This window comes from Sminthopsis crassicaudata, chromosome 2 (assembly GCF_048593235.1).
Source record: "Sminthopsis crassicaudata isolate SCR6 chromosome 2, ASM4859323v1, whole genome shotgun sequence".
Classification (NCBI taxonomy): Eukaryota; Metazoa; Chordata; class Mammalia; order Dasyuromorphia; family Dasyuridae; genus Sminthopsis; species Sminthopsis crassicaudata.
In genome coordinates, this window is record NC_133618.1 from 97,005,737 (window position 1) to 97,022,685 (window position 16,949).

At 32.7% G+C, this 16,949-nt stretch overlaps 1 protein-coding gene across 20 annotated transcripts in view; it reads right to left on the reverse strand.

Annotated features, from left to right (window-relative positions):
- LOC141554693 (neurexin-1-like) overlaps positions 1-16,949 on the reverse strand; it is a 980,690-nt gene that overhangs the window by 328,796 nt on the left and 634,945 nt on the right. For all 20 annotated transcript variants that reach the window (XM_074286902.1, XM_074286898.1, XM_074286888.1 and 17 more), the window contains one exon: positions 10,289-10,411. In XM_074286902.1, the coding sequence (XP_074143003.1) occupies positions 10,289-10,411 (123 nt within the window). The remainder of the gene's footprint in view (positions 1-10,288; positions 10,412-16,949) is intronic.

Below are 16,949 nucleotides of genomic sequence, written 5' to 3' on the forward strand. Positions count from 1 at the left end.
AAAATCATCTTTGATTATCAGTCCAAGTTAAAAAAAATAACTAAAACTTAGTGGTTGAATGAATGATCAGGCATTTATCAAGCACTTAACTATATCCTAAGCACTAGGGATACAAATAAAGGTTAAATAGTTCTTGCCCTCAAAGGATTTATATTCTAACTGAGAGGTATAATGCATGAAGGGGAGAGAGAATAAGGAATAGATTGGCTACAACGTCCTTTCCCCAGTTTGGAGGTGATCCAAAAATGACAAACTGGCCTAGTTGTGGGTAAGCTCATTCTGGTGAGGAAACTTTAAGGATGATGAGAGAAATAGAACTTTGAGGCCATGGAAGCTGCACGTCAGTCATTTAGCATTCTATGGGCTTATCCCAGCTTTCGCTTTCACAAGGTTTTATTTTGTAACTTGATTCCCTTCCAATGCAATTTCACTGTATTACCATTTCCAATGGAAATGAGGAATAGCTGCTTCTTACCCCCCACACACTTAAACAGTCTTCTTAAATTTTAAAAGCTTCCCAATTGTCTGGTGTAACTTTTATTCTTTTTTAAACAAATAATAATGATTCACACTTTTTTTTTACATAAAACTTTCATTCCATCTGTGACACTGTTCTAGATCTTATGGACTGATTTGCATTCAAAATTTCAATGCCTACTTAATACAAAATATTTCCCCCCAAAATGACAAATATGGAGCACACTGCAAAATTATTTTAAATGATCTTGATATTATGTTCTTTCCATTCCTGGATGAAGTTGTGATCATTCAAAAAAACAAAAACAAAGACATACAATAGCATTGAATAGTCACTTAGTGATTTATTCTGACCCCATATCGGTTTTCAGTCTTGATCCTTGCAAAGCCATCTTGTTCTATCTTGCCTTTATACAGATAATTATCACGTCTCTGAAGTGTCCTTGCCAATTATAGTTTATATTTTGTTTATTCTCCAACTTTTCAAAGACATTTTCACTTCTAATCAAGTTCTTCAAGGTGCTACTCACCCCACTCAACTTGGTGTAATTGGAAAGTTTACCGAGCATACTCTATTCCGTCATCTGTGTCATTAATGAAAATGTTAATTAGTGTTAGACTACCTTCCGTTGAGAACTGCCACTTGATATGCTAGCCAGGTTAACATTTTTTAAATGCTGGAAGTGAAAAGACCTTGGAAACCATAGTCAACCCCTCACTTTTCTTTTTTTTTTAATTTTGAATTTTATTTATTTTATCCTCAACTTAAGAAATAAAACAAGCATCTTCATTATAGGAAAGAAAAAAAAAGATGATTGCACATGAAACTATAAATCTATTATGTACAATTTGCTATTCTTTTAAAATATGTAATAAATTTATCATGTAACTTTTATTTTTACCTCTTCCCTATCTCCCCCAGAGATGGCTATCATGAAAACAAATCATCTTGTACATGCTTCTGTTTATCAATTCTTTCTCTGCATACAGATAATGTCTTCCTTTACAGAATCTATATAGTTAATTTGGGTATATTCGAATCTATCCCTCTCTTTTTACACACCAGCAAACGGAGTTGAGAAATTCAATAACTTACCCAAGGTCACTTAGCTAGTGCTGTTCTGTTTAGAACCAAATTGTCCTGATTTCTCCTTTCATTCTCTTTCTACTATATCACAGCTGCTATTTAATCAGTGATGGCTTCTCTGATTCCATCCCTTCAATTTACTTAAAAACATTTTCTTTCATTTAATGAAAATAGCGAGAACTAGATAGTTAAAGGAATTCACACAAAACCCATATTTTAAAATGTTATTAGCAAAAAATACCCAAAATAAAAAAATTTATCTTACTAGATTTGCCTATTTGACTACTGATAATTTCTCTCTCTATTTAAACAAAATCTATCCCTAGGCATATATACTCCTACTTAATTTTCATATTCTTTCTCTAGTCCTTTATACCAGTGACCAAACTATTACCATTATCATTCAAACTACTTTACTTTCCTTCCTATTTTTGTTTGTTAAAAGTATCAGATTGTGGTGAATAGCAGGCCATGATTTTCTCCCAACTCAGAAGAATTAGCTTACGCCTTTTAACATTCACACCACCTAACATTATGATATCTAACAGTAGGATACCTCTTTGTGTCTCCTGTCATTTCATCAACCAAACAATAAGGTTTATAAATTGCTTATTAAAAATCCTATAATTAGTGGTGGGAATGCAAAGATAAAAAATGAAATTCAGGACTCAGAAGCTAATATAAAAATGTGTGGTAACTTTGGTTTCTGATTCTTATTTAGCTATAGTCTTACTTGATCCCTTCAGCTCCTTTTTTTTTAGACTTAACCTGTGATTATTTCTACAAACTCTGTTGAGACCTATCTCCCAGGATAGCCAATATAAGTAGTGAAAAATGTCTTGCAGAGTTTCTTAACTTGTGTGTGTGTGTGTGTGTGTGTGTGTGTATGTGTGTGTGTGTATCTGTGTGATGGGCCCTCCGTGCCCTGATGAACCCTATAAACCTCCTTCTCAGAACAAGGTTTTTAAAAACATAAAAGCACATAACAAAGAGTACAAAAGAAAACAATTATGTTAAAATTCAATTTTAATTCAAAATTCAGTTCAAAATTGATAATTGGTAATAGATTCAAGAATTTCTAATTTTAGAAAATCCTAAAACACAAAGAGATTTTATGATTTGCATGACATCACATAACTAGTATGTATTAGAGGTACTGCTTAACATGACCAGATCTTTCTGACTTCAAGTTTTCTATGTAACATGTCATACTGCTTTAAACAAAGAAAGGGAAAAAAATAAATGTTTATTGAACTAAATTAGTTCTTCCTCCCTGATCTTATATTCTGACAGCCTTCAGCATCCTTTGTAAACTACAGTGGATTAATCAATAATCATTAAACATTTAGTACTTATTATATACTAGACACTATGCTAAGTGCTAGATCTTCCATAGATTGACATCTCACAAGATTTATTCACTGCATTAACCTCCAACAAATATTTTAGCTGCCAGGAAGGATTGTGAGTTTGAGGAGTCAAAATCTGGACTCAATATGGAGTTAAGCCATTTGGAAGATTTGTTTTGCTTGACTGCATCTTAGTTACAAGAAATTTGTTTTTCTTCTTTTTTTCTTCCCCTCACCCCCGCATAAGATAGAGAGGGAGAATGGGAAAGAAAGAAAATATATTTATATTAATTCAAAAAATAGAGAAGTAAATATTTCTACATATTTGAAACATTGCATACAGTTTCAGTTGAGATCACTATATTGTTACTTTTAAAAAAAAATAGACTTTCCATGAAAAGGGAGTAATCTCTAAATTTAAAGCACATTGATAAAAATAAAGTAACAAAAATGTGGAGTTTTCCCCTTTCTTTTCTCAGCTTAGTTGTTTATAATAGTAGTTAATTTAAGATTACTTGCAGACTCATTAGGAATAACCCAGAACAAGAATTATAATTGACATTTGAGGAAATTGAAGGAATTAGAAAACCAGTAGTTAATTGTAAGAATTGAATGAACAATACTGACTCCAATCTTGTATCTCAATTCTGGAGCTAGCTTAGGTTCTCTTCAATTATGAGCTAGTCCAATTACTGTCTTGTGAAAAAAAATTATTTAATAGTGGAAATTGGGAGAAAATTTTATTATAGTATTTGAACCTAGCCCTGCATGACTGGAAAACTGGACCATCTCCTCCTGCTGCTTTGAGATTTTAAATAAGGACCCATGTATATGCTGTTCAAAAACTAAGTTACATTCAAAGAGTGATACAAGGAGTTTTCTTACAATTGTACATCCTTCAAGCAACCTAAATATCTTATCTGAAAACTGTTTCCGTATTGATCAATTAGTTATTATTTCCATGTTCCTTTGATTGTTTACAGGCCCTTAAGGGAGAATGGTTCACTTCTTTTTCTGAATTTAGGGAATTACATCTGTTAATTCTCCTTCCCAGTTTGAAAAGTCCTAATCTTTATTACAATTACAAATAATATTAGCTCTTATTGTATTGTTTCCTAATTAATTGGTCTTATTTGATCATTTGTTTGTAATGTATAAAAGTCAGTTTTTCCTTCTGTTTGGAATCTAGGCTTAAGCTAAGGAGATCTGGTCCCTTTTTGTTGGTCAATTAGTATGCGTCACTTAAAAAAATCAGAAATTAGAAGATTGAACCTTTTTTCCTTAGTAATTTTATCTTTACTCTATTATATATTTAATCTATAAAGTAGGTGACCCAGTCATCATATCTATTTTACTGATAAAGACTGAACATCTAAGAGATTTAAAGACTTGCCTGTAGAAGCAATTAGTATCAGATCAGGATTTGAATTCAGGTCCAGTACATCATTCCCTACATTGTCCTATCTCTACATTCAATGAAGAGTTTTGGAGACTACAAAAGTGGATCCTGATTTATGCATTGTGAATCAAAACGTTTGAAGAGCCTGACTTAGCAGTCTCATCTCTTCAAAATTTGATCCATATGAGCACTGAGCTGTGAAGATTCAATTGGTAGGGAAAATATTTACATTGTACACGACCTAAATTGCACAACGTTCAGTGAAACTTTTTTTTACCCTATTATATAAGACAGTTTATTCAATATATATTTTTATTAACCTACAGATTGATTATATGAATCTTGATTTTCAGTATTTCTTAGCAAAGCAGTTAAAAAAAAAAGAGCTCCTCTGTTTGATATTTCAGCTTCTAAGATTGCATGTTAACTGAAGTATCTGTCAGCCTTTACAGTTTGACAGTTATGACTGAAGGAACTCTTTATTAATCAAACATTACTTTTAACCACTCAGCCTAATCCCAGACAGTTAAGGAAACTTAAAAATTCAAAATGAGAAACAAGAATAAGGAGAGGAGTTGCTTGGTAAGAGTATTAAAGCATACTGGAACAAGTCCAGGTTAGGAAAAGATAAATCAGAATTCTTTAGCATTTAGGTTTAGGCTTCATTCACATTCACTTTGAAAATTAAATGGTAAAGCCTAATTTTATCTCAAGGAAAAACATTCCTTGGCTTCAAAATTATATCCTCGACAGCTTGGATTCATGCCTACTTTTAGTGGCATTTAAAACCCTTTACAATTTGGCTCCGACCTCTTTCTAGAATGAATTAACAGGATTCTACCTCATACACTGTGTTTCTGCTAGATTGGTTACTGGTCTTCAGGCTCAATATTCTATCTCTTGCCTCCGTGCCTTCACACAAACTGTCCTCATACCTAGATCCATGCCCTGTTAACCTTTGCTCTTGGGATCTCAAGCTCCATTCTTCATTACATATAAAATGTAAGTAGTCTGAAAGACCAAGCCTTAAGGAACTATTCCTCCTGGCAATTTTGTCCATAATTTTGCAACCTTAACCGAGTTCATTGAGCCAAAATATCTGTGCAGAACAGTTTCATGAACTGCTCATAAAAGAAGAATTTGGTTATTATGGAATAAGGGCAATAGTGAGAGAAAGGGTACTGGGGAGAAAGAAAGAAAAAAAATTAGAAAGTGATGGAGGGAGAAAGCTGAATATGAAAAAAGCTAAAAAAGCTAAAATAAAAAGTCTAGGGGAAACTCAGGTCATGACAGTGAAAAATTGGACAGTATATGATATATAGTTGAAATTAACTCTGAAATTTTAGCTGAAGGTATTGATCCTTATTAAAAATGAAAACAAATTGCTTGCTTTTGCTTTCTTTCTCATTTTTCCTTTTCTGATGTGATTTTTGTGTGGTATGATAAATGTAGAAATATAAATAGAAGAATTGCACATGTTTAACATATATTGGATTACTTGCTGTCTAAGGGAGAGAGTGGGGGCAAGGGAGGGAGAAGAAAATTTGGAACACAAGGTTTTACAAAGGTGAATGTTGATAATTATCTATTCATATATTTTGAAAATAAAAAAAGGTTTTTTTTAAGTCTTAAGAAAATAAATAGAAGTAAATATGCTTCAAAAATATAAACAACCTGAGAGGAGTCAATCTTTGAGGTGTTATTAGATATCTCTACAGAAGAATATAAGATGAGAGAGAAAGTAAATGGTATGTGACATCTGATATAGGGATATGGAAGGGGGTGGAAATGCCACAAAGTTGAGGCTTTGAATGATTGAAGGCAGCCTAGCATAATGAAAAGAGCACAGGATTTGGAAGCAGAAAACTGAGGTTTAAATCTTATCTCTGTTACTTACTAGGTGTATGACCTTGAGCATTTCACTTAATCTCTCTAGGTCTCAGTTCCCTCATCTGTAAAATGAAGGGATTGAACTAAATGATCTCTATAGTCATTTCCAGCTCTAAATACTCTAAAATAAATTCTATCTGGCAGAGCCAAAACTTTCATTCTCTGAAAGTTCTCTCTAATGTGATCTTTCTTTATTGGGTATATACCTTTATGTCTGTGATTGCTTCAAATACTCATATGCCCTCACAGAAGAATTAAGTTCCACTTTTAGTTTTATGTGTTTAGGATCATAGAATTGAAAGCTATAAATGATCAAACTCTTTAGATGATCAGAGGCCAGAGAGGATAGATGAAATGTTAAAGTGTTAAGTAGAAAAGTTTTGATTTGAACTCAGGTTCCCTGACTCTAAATCTGCATCCTTTCCAACATAATTATTGCCTCCTGTTTTCTTACACTGGGGAAAAATTAATAGTACATATATTAGAAAATCAATGCTTCCTATAAGCTCCAATTTGTTCATAGATGGTGACCCCTGGCAAAAGGACAAATTTTGGCATAGATTTAAAGAAGCTAAAAATACAGAAGATTATAGGAAAAATAGGAAACATTTAAGGGTTTACCATGTGCCAGGTAGTATATTAAGCAACACACACACAAACATATACATATGTACATAAAAGCCCTCTATTGGTATATATTTATATGTGTATATACATATGTAAGTATCTCATCCTCTACTCCCCTTTCTATAGGTACAGTTGTCTTATCAAGACTGCCACTATTTTAGGAAAATATATCATTTGACTATCACATGAGTCAACTTATCCTAGTCATTGCCCAGATGAGAAATCATTTTCCTGGCCACCACTTCCCTATATGTAAATGTATGTGGTATTTGTAAATATATGCATATGTGTGTGTATAGATATGTATATATACAAATATATATATACACATACATGTAGATATAAACACACAAGTGTATATGTATATATATTTACATACATAAATAAAAACACCTATCTTTATATATTTATGTAGATAGGTGTGCATATATATGAATATATATATATACCCACTTATACATATCTGTGGATGTATATATATATGAATAATGGTGAGGGAAGGGATTTTTCCTGAATATGTATATATGTGTGAATACACACACATTCCCACATATACATATAGGGGAATAAAGGTCATTATTCATCCGGAGAGTCACAAAGATGATAAACTGATACATGGGTAGTCAATTGACATCTTAAAAAAAGAAAAAAGAAACAATGGCCATATTGATAGGACAATTGTTTCCACAGCAAGAGATTGCTGTAGCTCTATGTGATGATAAAGCAGTTAACAAATTGATCCAGGGAGATGACTGTATGGGATGGGGAAAATAATATCAACTAGGGCTAGCTATGTTGAGCTCTGCTAAGTTTACACTCACTCATTATTTGAGTAACTCCAAGACAGGCTGGGCAACAAAAATGTGCCACTTTCCTTTTCTCCTTTTTAATTCTCCTTTTCACAGAATAAGTTATTTTGGCCCTGGAAGGCAGGTGGTGGAAAAACTTGACACCATCTTGATTTTCTTTACCATTGCTGTTCAACTGTCTACCTATCTTGGATGAGATGAGATTGATAACTTTAGTCCTTCTGGTGACACAGAGGGACACACAGCTTTATCATCTGCCTTGTCTCTATTCCTTTTGTCTTCTGGCAGTTCTATCTGATATATTTATGTAAGGTAGGAACTACTGGGCCTTGTCATTCATTCTATTGTTGAACCTTTAACATTTCTTTCTAGCTGCCCTAAAATGAATTTTCTTCTATCTTCCCCAATACAAGTATGAGAACCTTGAAAGTAGGGACTGTGTCATATTTCCTCATGTTTAGCAGATTGCCTGGCACATAATAGTACTTAATGAATACTTTTTCTTTCTCCCTCCCTTCTTTCTTTCCTTTCTTCTCTCTCTCTCTCTCTCTCTCTCTCTCTCTCTCTCTCTCTCTCTCTCTCTCTCTCTCTCTCTCTCTCTCTCTCTCTCTCTCTCTCTTTCTCTCTCTTTCTCTTTCTATCTCTGAATGGCTCTCTTCTCTCTCTCTCTCTGGCTCTCTTTCTGTGTTTCTCTCTGTCTCTCTGTGTCTCTGTCTCTGTCTGTCTGTCTTTATGTCTGTCTCTGTGTCTGAATCCTTATTTCTGTCTAGGTCTCTCAGAAGAAAAAACTCAGAGCAGAAAACAGGTCAATTCCTGATTTCTTACTTAGGCACTGCCATTTCATCCTTATCATTAATGTTTGTACTGGAAATTTCTTCCTAAAAAAAATAATTAAAAAAGTCATAGGGGCTTTTTCATCAACCCAAAAAAGAAATTTAGGTACTCATTTATATCTGATGTTATTGAAAAATCATTACACAAGAGCTGTGGGATTAAGCTCCATTCTCAAGCTTGTGTGTTTATCACTAGTATTTTGTTCACTGCTTCCAGATTATGATTTGTGTGTGTGCATCCTGATGCCTTTGTGCATACTCATTTCAGAGACACATGTCTCTGTCCTTTTTTTCTTTCCTAAAAGCTATCCATTTTTAAGGTCTTTTACCATCCTGGCTATAGTTAATTGAGAAGCTACAGATAAAATTAGGAATTATAAAACCCAGATTTTAGACCTCTCTCTGCCATTTACTAATCAGGTGAACCCAGAAAAATATAATTACAACCCTTTGAATCTTAGTTAAATTATTCAAATATGGGAGAAAAAACATTTGCTCTTTGCTTTGTTCAGTTGTTTAATTGTGTCTGACTCTTTATAACCTCAATTGGAGTTTTTTTGGGCCAGATTTTTGAAATGACTTCCCATTTCCTTCTACATATTTTACATATGAGGAAACTGAAGTAAACATGGTTAAGTGAGTTATGAAAGTCAAAGAGCTCTTAGTGTTTGAGGTCAGATTTGAATTTTTCTAACTCTAAGCCCAGTATTCTATTTACTGGATCACCTTGTTGTTCCAGTCAATTTGTTGTCTCCATTTGTTTTACCAAATTGAAAGATTTGGTATGAGAGAAAAATGCATCATATATATAATATTATTATGAAAATTATAGAATTTATAGACTGAATTTTTAATGCATTTCATTAATTAGCATGACATTGCTGGTTTGCTGATCTGACAGAGTCCTACGCAAATCAATTTTGATATATCCACAAGTCTTATTATTTCTCAATCCATTCTTGATAAAAATGAGGTTAGTTCACTCCTTTACCATAATAGGACCGTTTTTAATATTATACTAAGTGAATAACAAATATTGTGCTCTTTCACCAGTAGATAAGGTGTTTTGAATTGTTTTTTCAGTAGCAAGGATGAAATCCCAGTTTTTCTTCTTATTCTTAGTATCCTTAAAGGGTTTGAAATTCCAAGTATTTTCCAACCTATAAATATGATTTCTAATGTTCATCCTAATTAAACTGTAATTTCACAGATAAGGAAACTGAGATCTTGAGATGGTAGTGGAATCACACAAGCTGGTGATTAATATAGGATTTGAACCATAGGTTCTGAGTTTAGATTTTTTCATTTTCTAGAACTACTCATACTGGCCAAAACCAACTCTTTTGATATACATGTACTGGAGACACCTTTGTGGGTAAATAGTGTCATTGTCTATGAATCTTTAGCATACTTTTAATTCATTTTAAATAATAAATTAAAGAATATGGAATAATGTAAAAAACAAATTATACAAAGAAAGTCCAATGCTCTTCCCTAATTCCTCAAACACACATGTTACTATACTTAAAAATTATAAAATACCTCCAAATTGGTATTGATCTGCAAAAAATAATTAATATTTACTTTATTCAAATATGAATATAACTTTGTGTTGATTTGTTGAGGTAAAATATCCATTTAATCCCTTTAATAAAGTGAACCTATTTATAGGAGGTTAAGTGAAATGAATCATGGGTAATTTCTTCCTGTCTTGAATCCTGTTGTATTCCAGGCAGCTGTCAGTCGCAAATCATGATCACAAGGCACCGGATAGAGATGCCTCAGGAGGTTAGCAGGGGCAGAGTGATACAACTTACCTGTCATGGCTTGCTGGTCATCCACCATTAACTTTAAACTTTTCCCTCTTCGAACCACACGTACTGTGTGCCACTCATTATCATTGAGGTTATTGCCAGCAAAAAGGGTCTCGGGACCTTTGCCTGTAGAATATGCCAAACAGTCATTATGGAAACTCTAAATCAATTAACAAATGAACCTCACAGAAAGAGAGAGGTGGAGAGAGAGAGATAGAGAGAGAGAGAGAGAGACAGAGAAAGAGAGAAAAAGAGAGAGACTCGCTGGACCAATGTTAAAACATGTTTAGAACCATAGCAAGCAAGAAAAATGTTGAGTTAACTTACATTTCAACATATAGGTATAACCATTTAAGTACCTTTGGCATTAGGTTTTGATCTAAAATAAAGTAGGAAATCAAGTTGTCATAAATAGGCACAAGTCAATATGTTATTTAATTTGAATCTAAAGGTTTCCATATCTATACATAGATTTTTCAATGTTCAGTTATAACATATTTAATTTAAAATATAGTTTACTGGTTCATACTTTTCTTTCAGATTTTAACTTCTAATTTTCATCAGGGGACTGGAATTGGATTGTTCAGATTTTATCCTATCCATTAGAAAGTTTAAAATAACTTATTGAGAATTGTCTCTTATTGAACTTATTTTTCCTTTAATGTTCATCAATTAGGGTTTCTTGTATTATTTTTTCCATACACTATACTACTTTTGTCTCTGAAACTAAATGAAAATCCATCCTGAAATTAATATTTTCTATTTCTTCTAAATCTACATATTTTCTTTGTGTAAGAGTACTGAGGGAGAACTGGGATAGCCACAAACTTTATATTCAGTGAGGAGAGGGGAAAAAAACCTGACATTTGTAAAAGTAGGGAAAAAGAAATGGAGGTTTAATAAAATGATCTTCAAGAATTGCAGAAAGATAAGTTTCCCTGGTTACTGGGAAAATGAAAGAAGCTAAAAAACATAATTGGGTTAGAAAGCTGTTCAAACTGTAAGTCTAGGGAGAAATTAAATGGAATTTTGGTAAATACTCTTGTAATGGTGAAAGCAAACTGTCAATGTTATGGAGAAATGATAACCAAAGAGTGAAGAATATGGAATTTCTACACTGGGAAATCTATAAGGCATAGGGAATTGTCAGGTACACAGAATTTAAGTACTTGTTCATAGTCATTTAACTAATAAGTTTAAGAGGTGGGATATGAACTCATGACTTCTGACTCTTATCAACTATTCCACTCTGTCTCTATAAGTTTATAATTGGAATGTACGAAATATTGAAATGGTATTAAAGAAACATTAAATATTTAGCCCAATTCTTCCAAATTAATGGACAAAGTTGCAATTATCCACTAGAAAGTGACCAGTCTTTGCAGCCTATTAATCATAAGCTAAAACATTTTTACTGTTGTTTTGAATTTAGGTTCCCTTCTAATTAATTCCAAAAGGATTTTGTAAATTTCTCAAATTTTATGACTCATAAAAATGGTTCAAGAAATACATCTATTGGGTTTCAATAGGCAAATATATTGATAAGATTAAGAGTAGGATAAGTTGTCTTTGAATGACCTATTATGCATGTAGTATTGTAGAAAGAGGGATGGACATGGAATCAATGGACCTGGCTTCCATTTCCATCTGAGACTTTACCTCAGTTTTCTCATCTGCAGAATGCAAAGTTGAAATAGATGATTTCTCAAATTACTTGTATCTCTAAATCTACATTATGAGCTTTAACATCAGTAAGACCTAATAGAAGCATAAGGCACTTGCCAAAGACAAGGAAACTGGGAAAGAGAGCATATAGTAGAAGGAAGAGAAGATGTAGCAATAAAAGAAAAGAGAGATTCTATGTATGATAAAGGAGTCAGACATCAATAGTTATTGCTTCAAGTTCTATAGATTTCCCGATCCTAGCTCAAATGGCTCCATTACATTTGATTTTGAAGCTGCTATTTTTAGAATAGCAAATAGTTCTACTTTTTTTTCAGTATGTACTTCTGTTGTTAGTTAGTGACCTACTAATGAATCTTTGGCTACATGAATGATATAGGTTAGACCTTCAGGGGTAGAATTGCCGTTTATGCCCACAGTGCATCAAATAAGCTACCTAGCTTATGTAGGATATGTCTCCTCTGATTAAAAAAATTAATAAATATAGTAGCATAAATATATATAGTGACTGATAGTTCAATAAAAACACTTTCATAAACCATATTTTGAGAGACTGACTACTACCCAACTAGAGGGAGCCACTAAGCAAAGGAGAAATTAAAATGTTATCAGACCAAGTCCCGAATATTGGCTGTTAGATCAAAAGAAATCTTTTCTCTTTCAACAATGTAAAAAAATTTTTTTTTACAACTTTCCAGCTTATCAGTAGCAACAGGGGTCATTTTCCACTTTGGCATATGAAATAAAACACTAGGTTTTTACAGTGGAGAAAATGTTCCGAAATATCTACTTCTGAAATAATTTTTCATACCTCTCACTATTTTTTGCTTATTTGTCAAGTAACAAATATATTAAGGCTAGTATATTATAACCATGTTAATGCAACCTTGTTGATTTTTCAGTAAAGTCATAAAGTCTTATCTGTGACACTCACAACATTTTCTGCAATTACAGAATTACAAATGCTCATTTCATTTAAAAAAAAATTGTGGGTTGACCAGATTCTCTTCTTCTCTTATTAAGCATTCCTGAAGAGATTTATTTGATAAGCAAACGTCAATGGATAGAGTCAAGAAGTTGCATTGGACTTAATAATCTCTAAGGTTCCTTTCCATTTAAAAGTTTGGATCTAAGACAAGATGCAACAGTTCACATTTATGTTTTCTAACTGCCATTAACTGTCAACAAGTCACTTCAATCAAAAAGATCAGTTGTCTAAAATGATAGGGTATTTACTTAATGATCTCCAAGGTCCTTTCTAGGCTAAATGTTTATTCCAGTTAGTGAAAAAAAAAGTTTGTTGAATTAAATTGCTATGGCAGGGGAATGATGAAAGGTCCACTATTGTTTAAGTTAACCTGGACTGAATGCTAGATAATTTGTAGAAATGAATATCTATAATTATTAAGGAAAGATGACCTACCTCTTAAAATTTTCTCTTATCAGATTGTGAATTCCCTGAGGACAGGTACCATTTTCTTCCTCTTTTTGTATTTTCAGGACATAGCACTGTTCTTGATGCACATTAGCCACTTAATAAATTACTACTTATTGATTGACTTACTCTCTTTATATTTGCCATTTGAAATTTCAAATTTTAGTTTCCCCTTATCATCTTTAGCAACATCTTTCTATCTCCATTGGGTCTTTTTGGAATATCTCAACATATTTTCATTTATTATTTTAAATATTCTACAACATTCATAGGAAGTTATATAATACATTGTCTCTCCACTACTTTGAAACACAGAGGTCATCCTGATGTCTCATCTATTTAGAGCTGCAAATAACCTTAGAGATAGTTAATCCAATCTCCTAGTTTTTAGATGAGGAAACTGAGAGATGAGACTAACTGACTTGCCTAGACTAATAGAACAATTCTTTTGTCCTAGTTTAATTTAATTGACCCATGGAAAGTCATATAAACTCACAGTCTCATTTTCCTATTTTTTCTTTCAGGGATTTGGATTAGATTAGCAATTCTCAAACTTTTTGGTTTCTGGGAAGCCCCATGGGTATCAGGACTGGATTTTGAAAACTGCTTGTATTAAATCATTTTGATTTCTTTTGAATTCTAAAATTCTATGTTTAAGAAAAGTTCTAGGACTATTGGTACGCTATTTTAATAATGACTAGCTCATGGCAGAGATACCTGGAGAAATGATTAATAATAATAACAAAACCTAATAATTATATAGCGCTTACTATGTTTCAGGTACATTGCTAAGAGTTTTACAAATACTATCTTACTTAATCTTCATAGAAACCCTGAGAGGTAGGTGCTATTATTAGCCACGTTTTAGATGATAAAATCGAGGCTAACAAAGCTTATGTGACTTGCCTAGAGTCATACAGCTAGTTGACATCTGAGACTAGATTTGATCTCCAATTCTGGACCTGACCCTCTATCCAGTGTATTACCTAGCTCCACTAAGGACACTAAAATGACATTCTATTAATGTTTTGCTAGCTATTTGTGTTTTTATTTATCTATATGTGACTGTCTTAGGGAAATAGGGAAAGGGGACTAGTTAGAAGCAGCAACAGTATATATAAGAAGGTAAAGTTTACCTTTGGGTAGGGAGTTTAGAAACAATTTTAATAACAATGAATAAAACACCCTGACATATTTCACATGAACCTCGAAATATAATATAGCACAGGATTATTGTTCTGGTTTTTGTTGTTTGGACCAGATCTCTGATTTCATTAGTGTAGGGAACTTTCAATCAGGCAATACTGTTACCATTGTGATACCTGTGTGTTCTGATTTATAGTAAGAGTTGTCTGGAACACTCAGAGGTTAATGACACAGCCAGCACATATTAGAGGCAAGATTGAACCCATGTTTTCCAACATAGCATAGTGGATTAAATGCTATGATAACTTAAGACATCTATCATCTAATAAGTGATGATGAATATTTAAATTGAAGTTTTCCTACCTATAAATCCAGCGATATCTATTATAACACTGAAATGCTATCATCATCTTTAGTAGGGTGAATCCATAGTACTGGTGCTCATAGTATCAGAATTAGAGGTTTAAATGAGTAAAATAGGCAGTGGATAACTATTGAAGTATTGGGGTGAGGAGACAAAGACATTGAATTGACTTTCCATTTGCTTCTCCAACTCATTTTACAAATGAGGAAACTGAGGCAAATAGGGTTAAGTGACTTGCTAGGGTCACACAGCTAGTGTCTGAAGCTAAAATTGAACTTGGGGTAATGAGTCTTCCTAATCCCAGGTCTGGTACTCGATCCATCACACTACAAACCTTGCTCTTTAAGTAGATGAACTTCAGTTTTGTATTATGAAATAAGACAAGGTAAAGATTCTATTTGAGTTCCCTTTCCACCATTAACCACAGATTTATGGATAGAAGGAATCTTATGGGTAACCTAGCTCAATCTATAGATGAATAAATTGATACCCAGATAATTGAAATGACTTTATCAAAATTATACATGTAGCAAATATAGCAGAGCGAGGATTTGAAACCTATAGTGAGTGACTGTTTACATTTAACACTATTTCCTTCTAAAAGTATGAAAGTTTTAATTCTATTTTTTTTCAGCTGAATAAATCTATTGAACTAGATTCACTACAAACTACACTACAACAGTATATTTTGTGGAATAAACTTTTCTTACCAAAGGAGAGGGCTGATGAGAAAAGGAGGCAGGAGAAAGTCTCCATCTCAATTTTCCTTTCATATAAAACTTGCCCAATTATTAAATCCTACACTTCTTCCTGCCATTTTAATCCTCTTTAATGTGAGAAGGTCATGCAGAGAAATGGCATTTGTAACCTTGTATTTTGTTTTTCTATCCTACGAATTCAAACGATGCATTTCTGGGATAAATAAAAAAAAATGTTTAATTTACCTGTTTTTGGTTATAGGCCATAGATGTTTTCCTACAATTATTGGATTTTCATTCTTCAAAGTACAGTTTTATGTTTGCCTCTTTGTATAAAGCTAATTGCCTGATAGGTCACTGGAACTTGGCAAAGTGTATTGGTTATAAATTTTGCTTATGACCCTGCCAAGGGAAAACTAAAAAATTGGAATCCAGAATCTGCCTTAGGGAAGGCTTTTAATCCTCTTCACCTTTCAGTTACAGAAATAAAATGATTCTGCAGCTCAAAGCCAATTAAGATGAGATAGCTGACAAGCTGTCAGCTTTGATGGAATTTATCAGTCAATAATCCAAATGTAGAATCCAGGCAAGAATTTTCCAGGCTCAGGTATTTTGTCAAATCTGTTTTGTCTGGACAAGGATGGGAGAACAATTCTGGGATTTAAACCAACTACTGGCCACTGAGACTACCCTCCGAAATAATGAAAACCACTACCACAAACCTTTAAATTCTGAAGCAGAAAGGAAAAGGAATTATTAGTCGAGGGACTTGTGTGTATGTATTTACCTAGAAACTAAAAACAGTCTTATGCTTCATATTATACTATACAAGGAGATATAGATATAGATACACACACATATATATATATATACATACATACATATATACACATATTATATAAGAATACTTGGACTTTAAATATCTAAGTTATAATATATTAAGATCATTATATCATATAAACATTATATATGTATGTATATAATACACATATAAATATATATGTGGATATATATCCTCATGTTATCAAACATATAACTAATAAAACTTATAATGCTTAGCTATATATAGATATAATAATTAGAGATATCTATATATAGATATCTATTATATATACACAAAAAGACTATAAATAAACACTAAAAGCTATTTCTCCATTCACATTTTTAAAATATAGTTGGCAAAATTGTCACTGACAAAAAAAAAATCACATCATAGGAGTTGGACCTATAAGCAGCCTTAAATCATTTAGGGTAATCACATCATTTAGTAAATTTTACAGGGGTTTGAGATTTTTTAGGAGAGGGAAGAGAGTGACTTGCCTAAGACAGAGAGTAGCA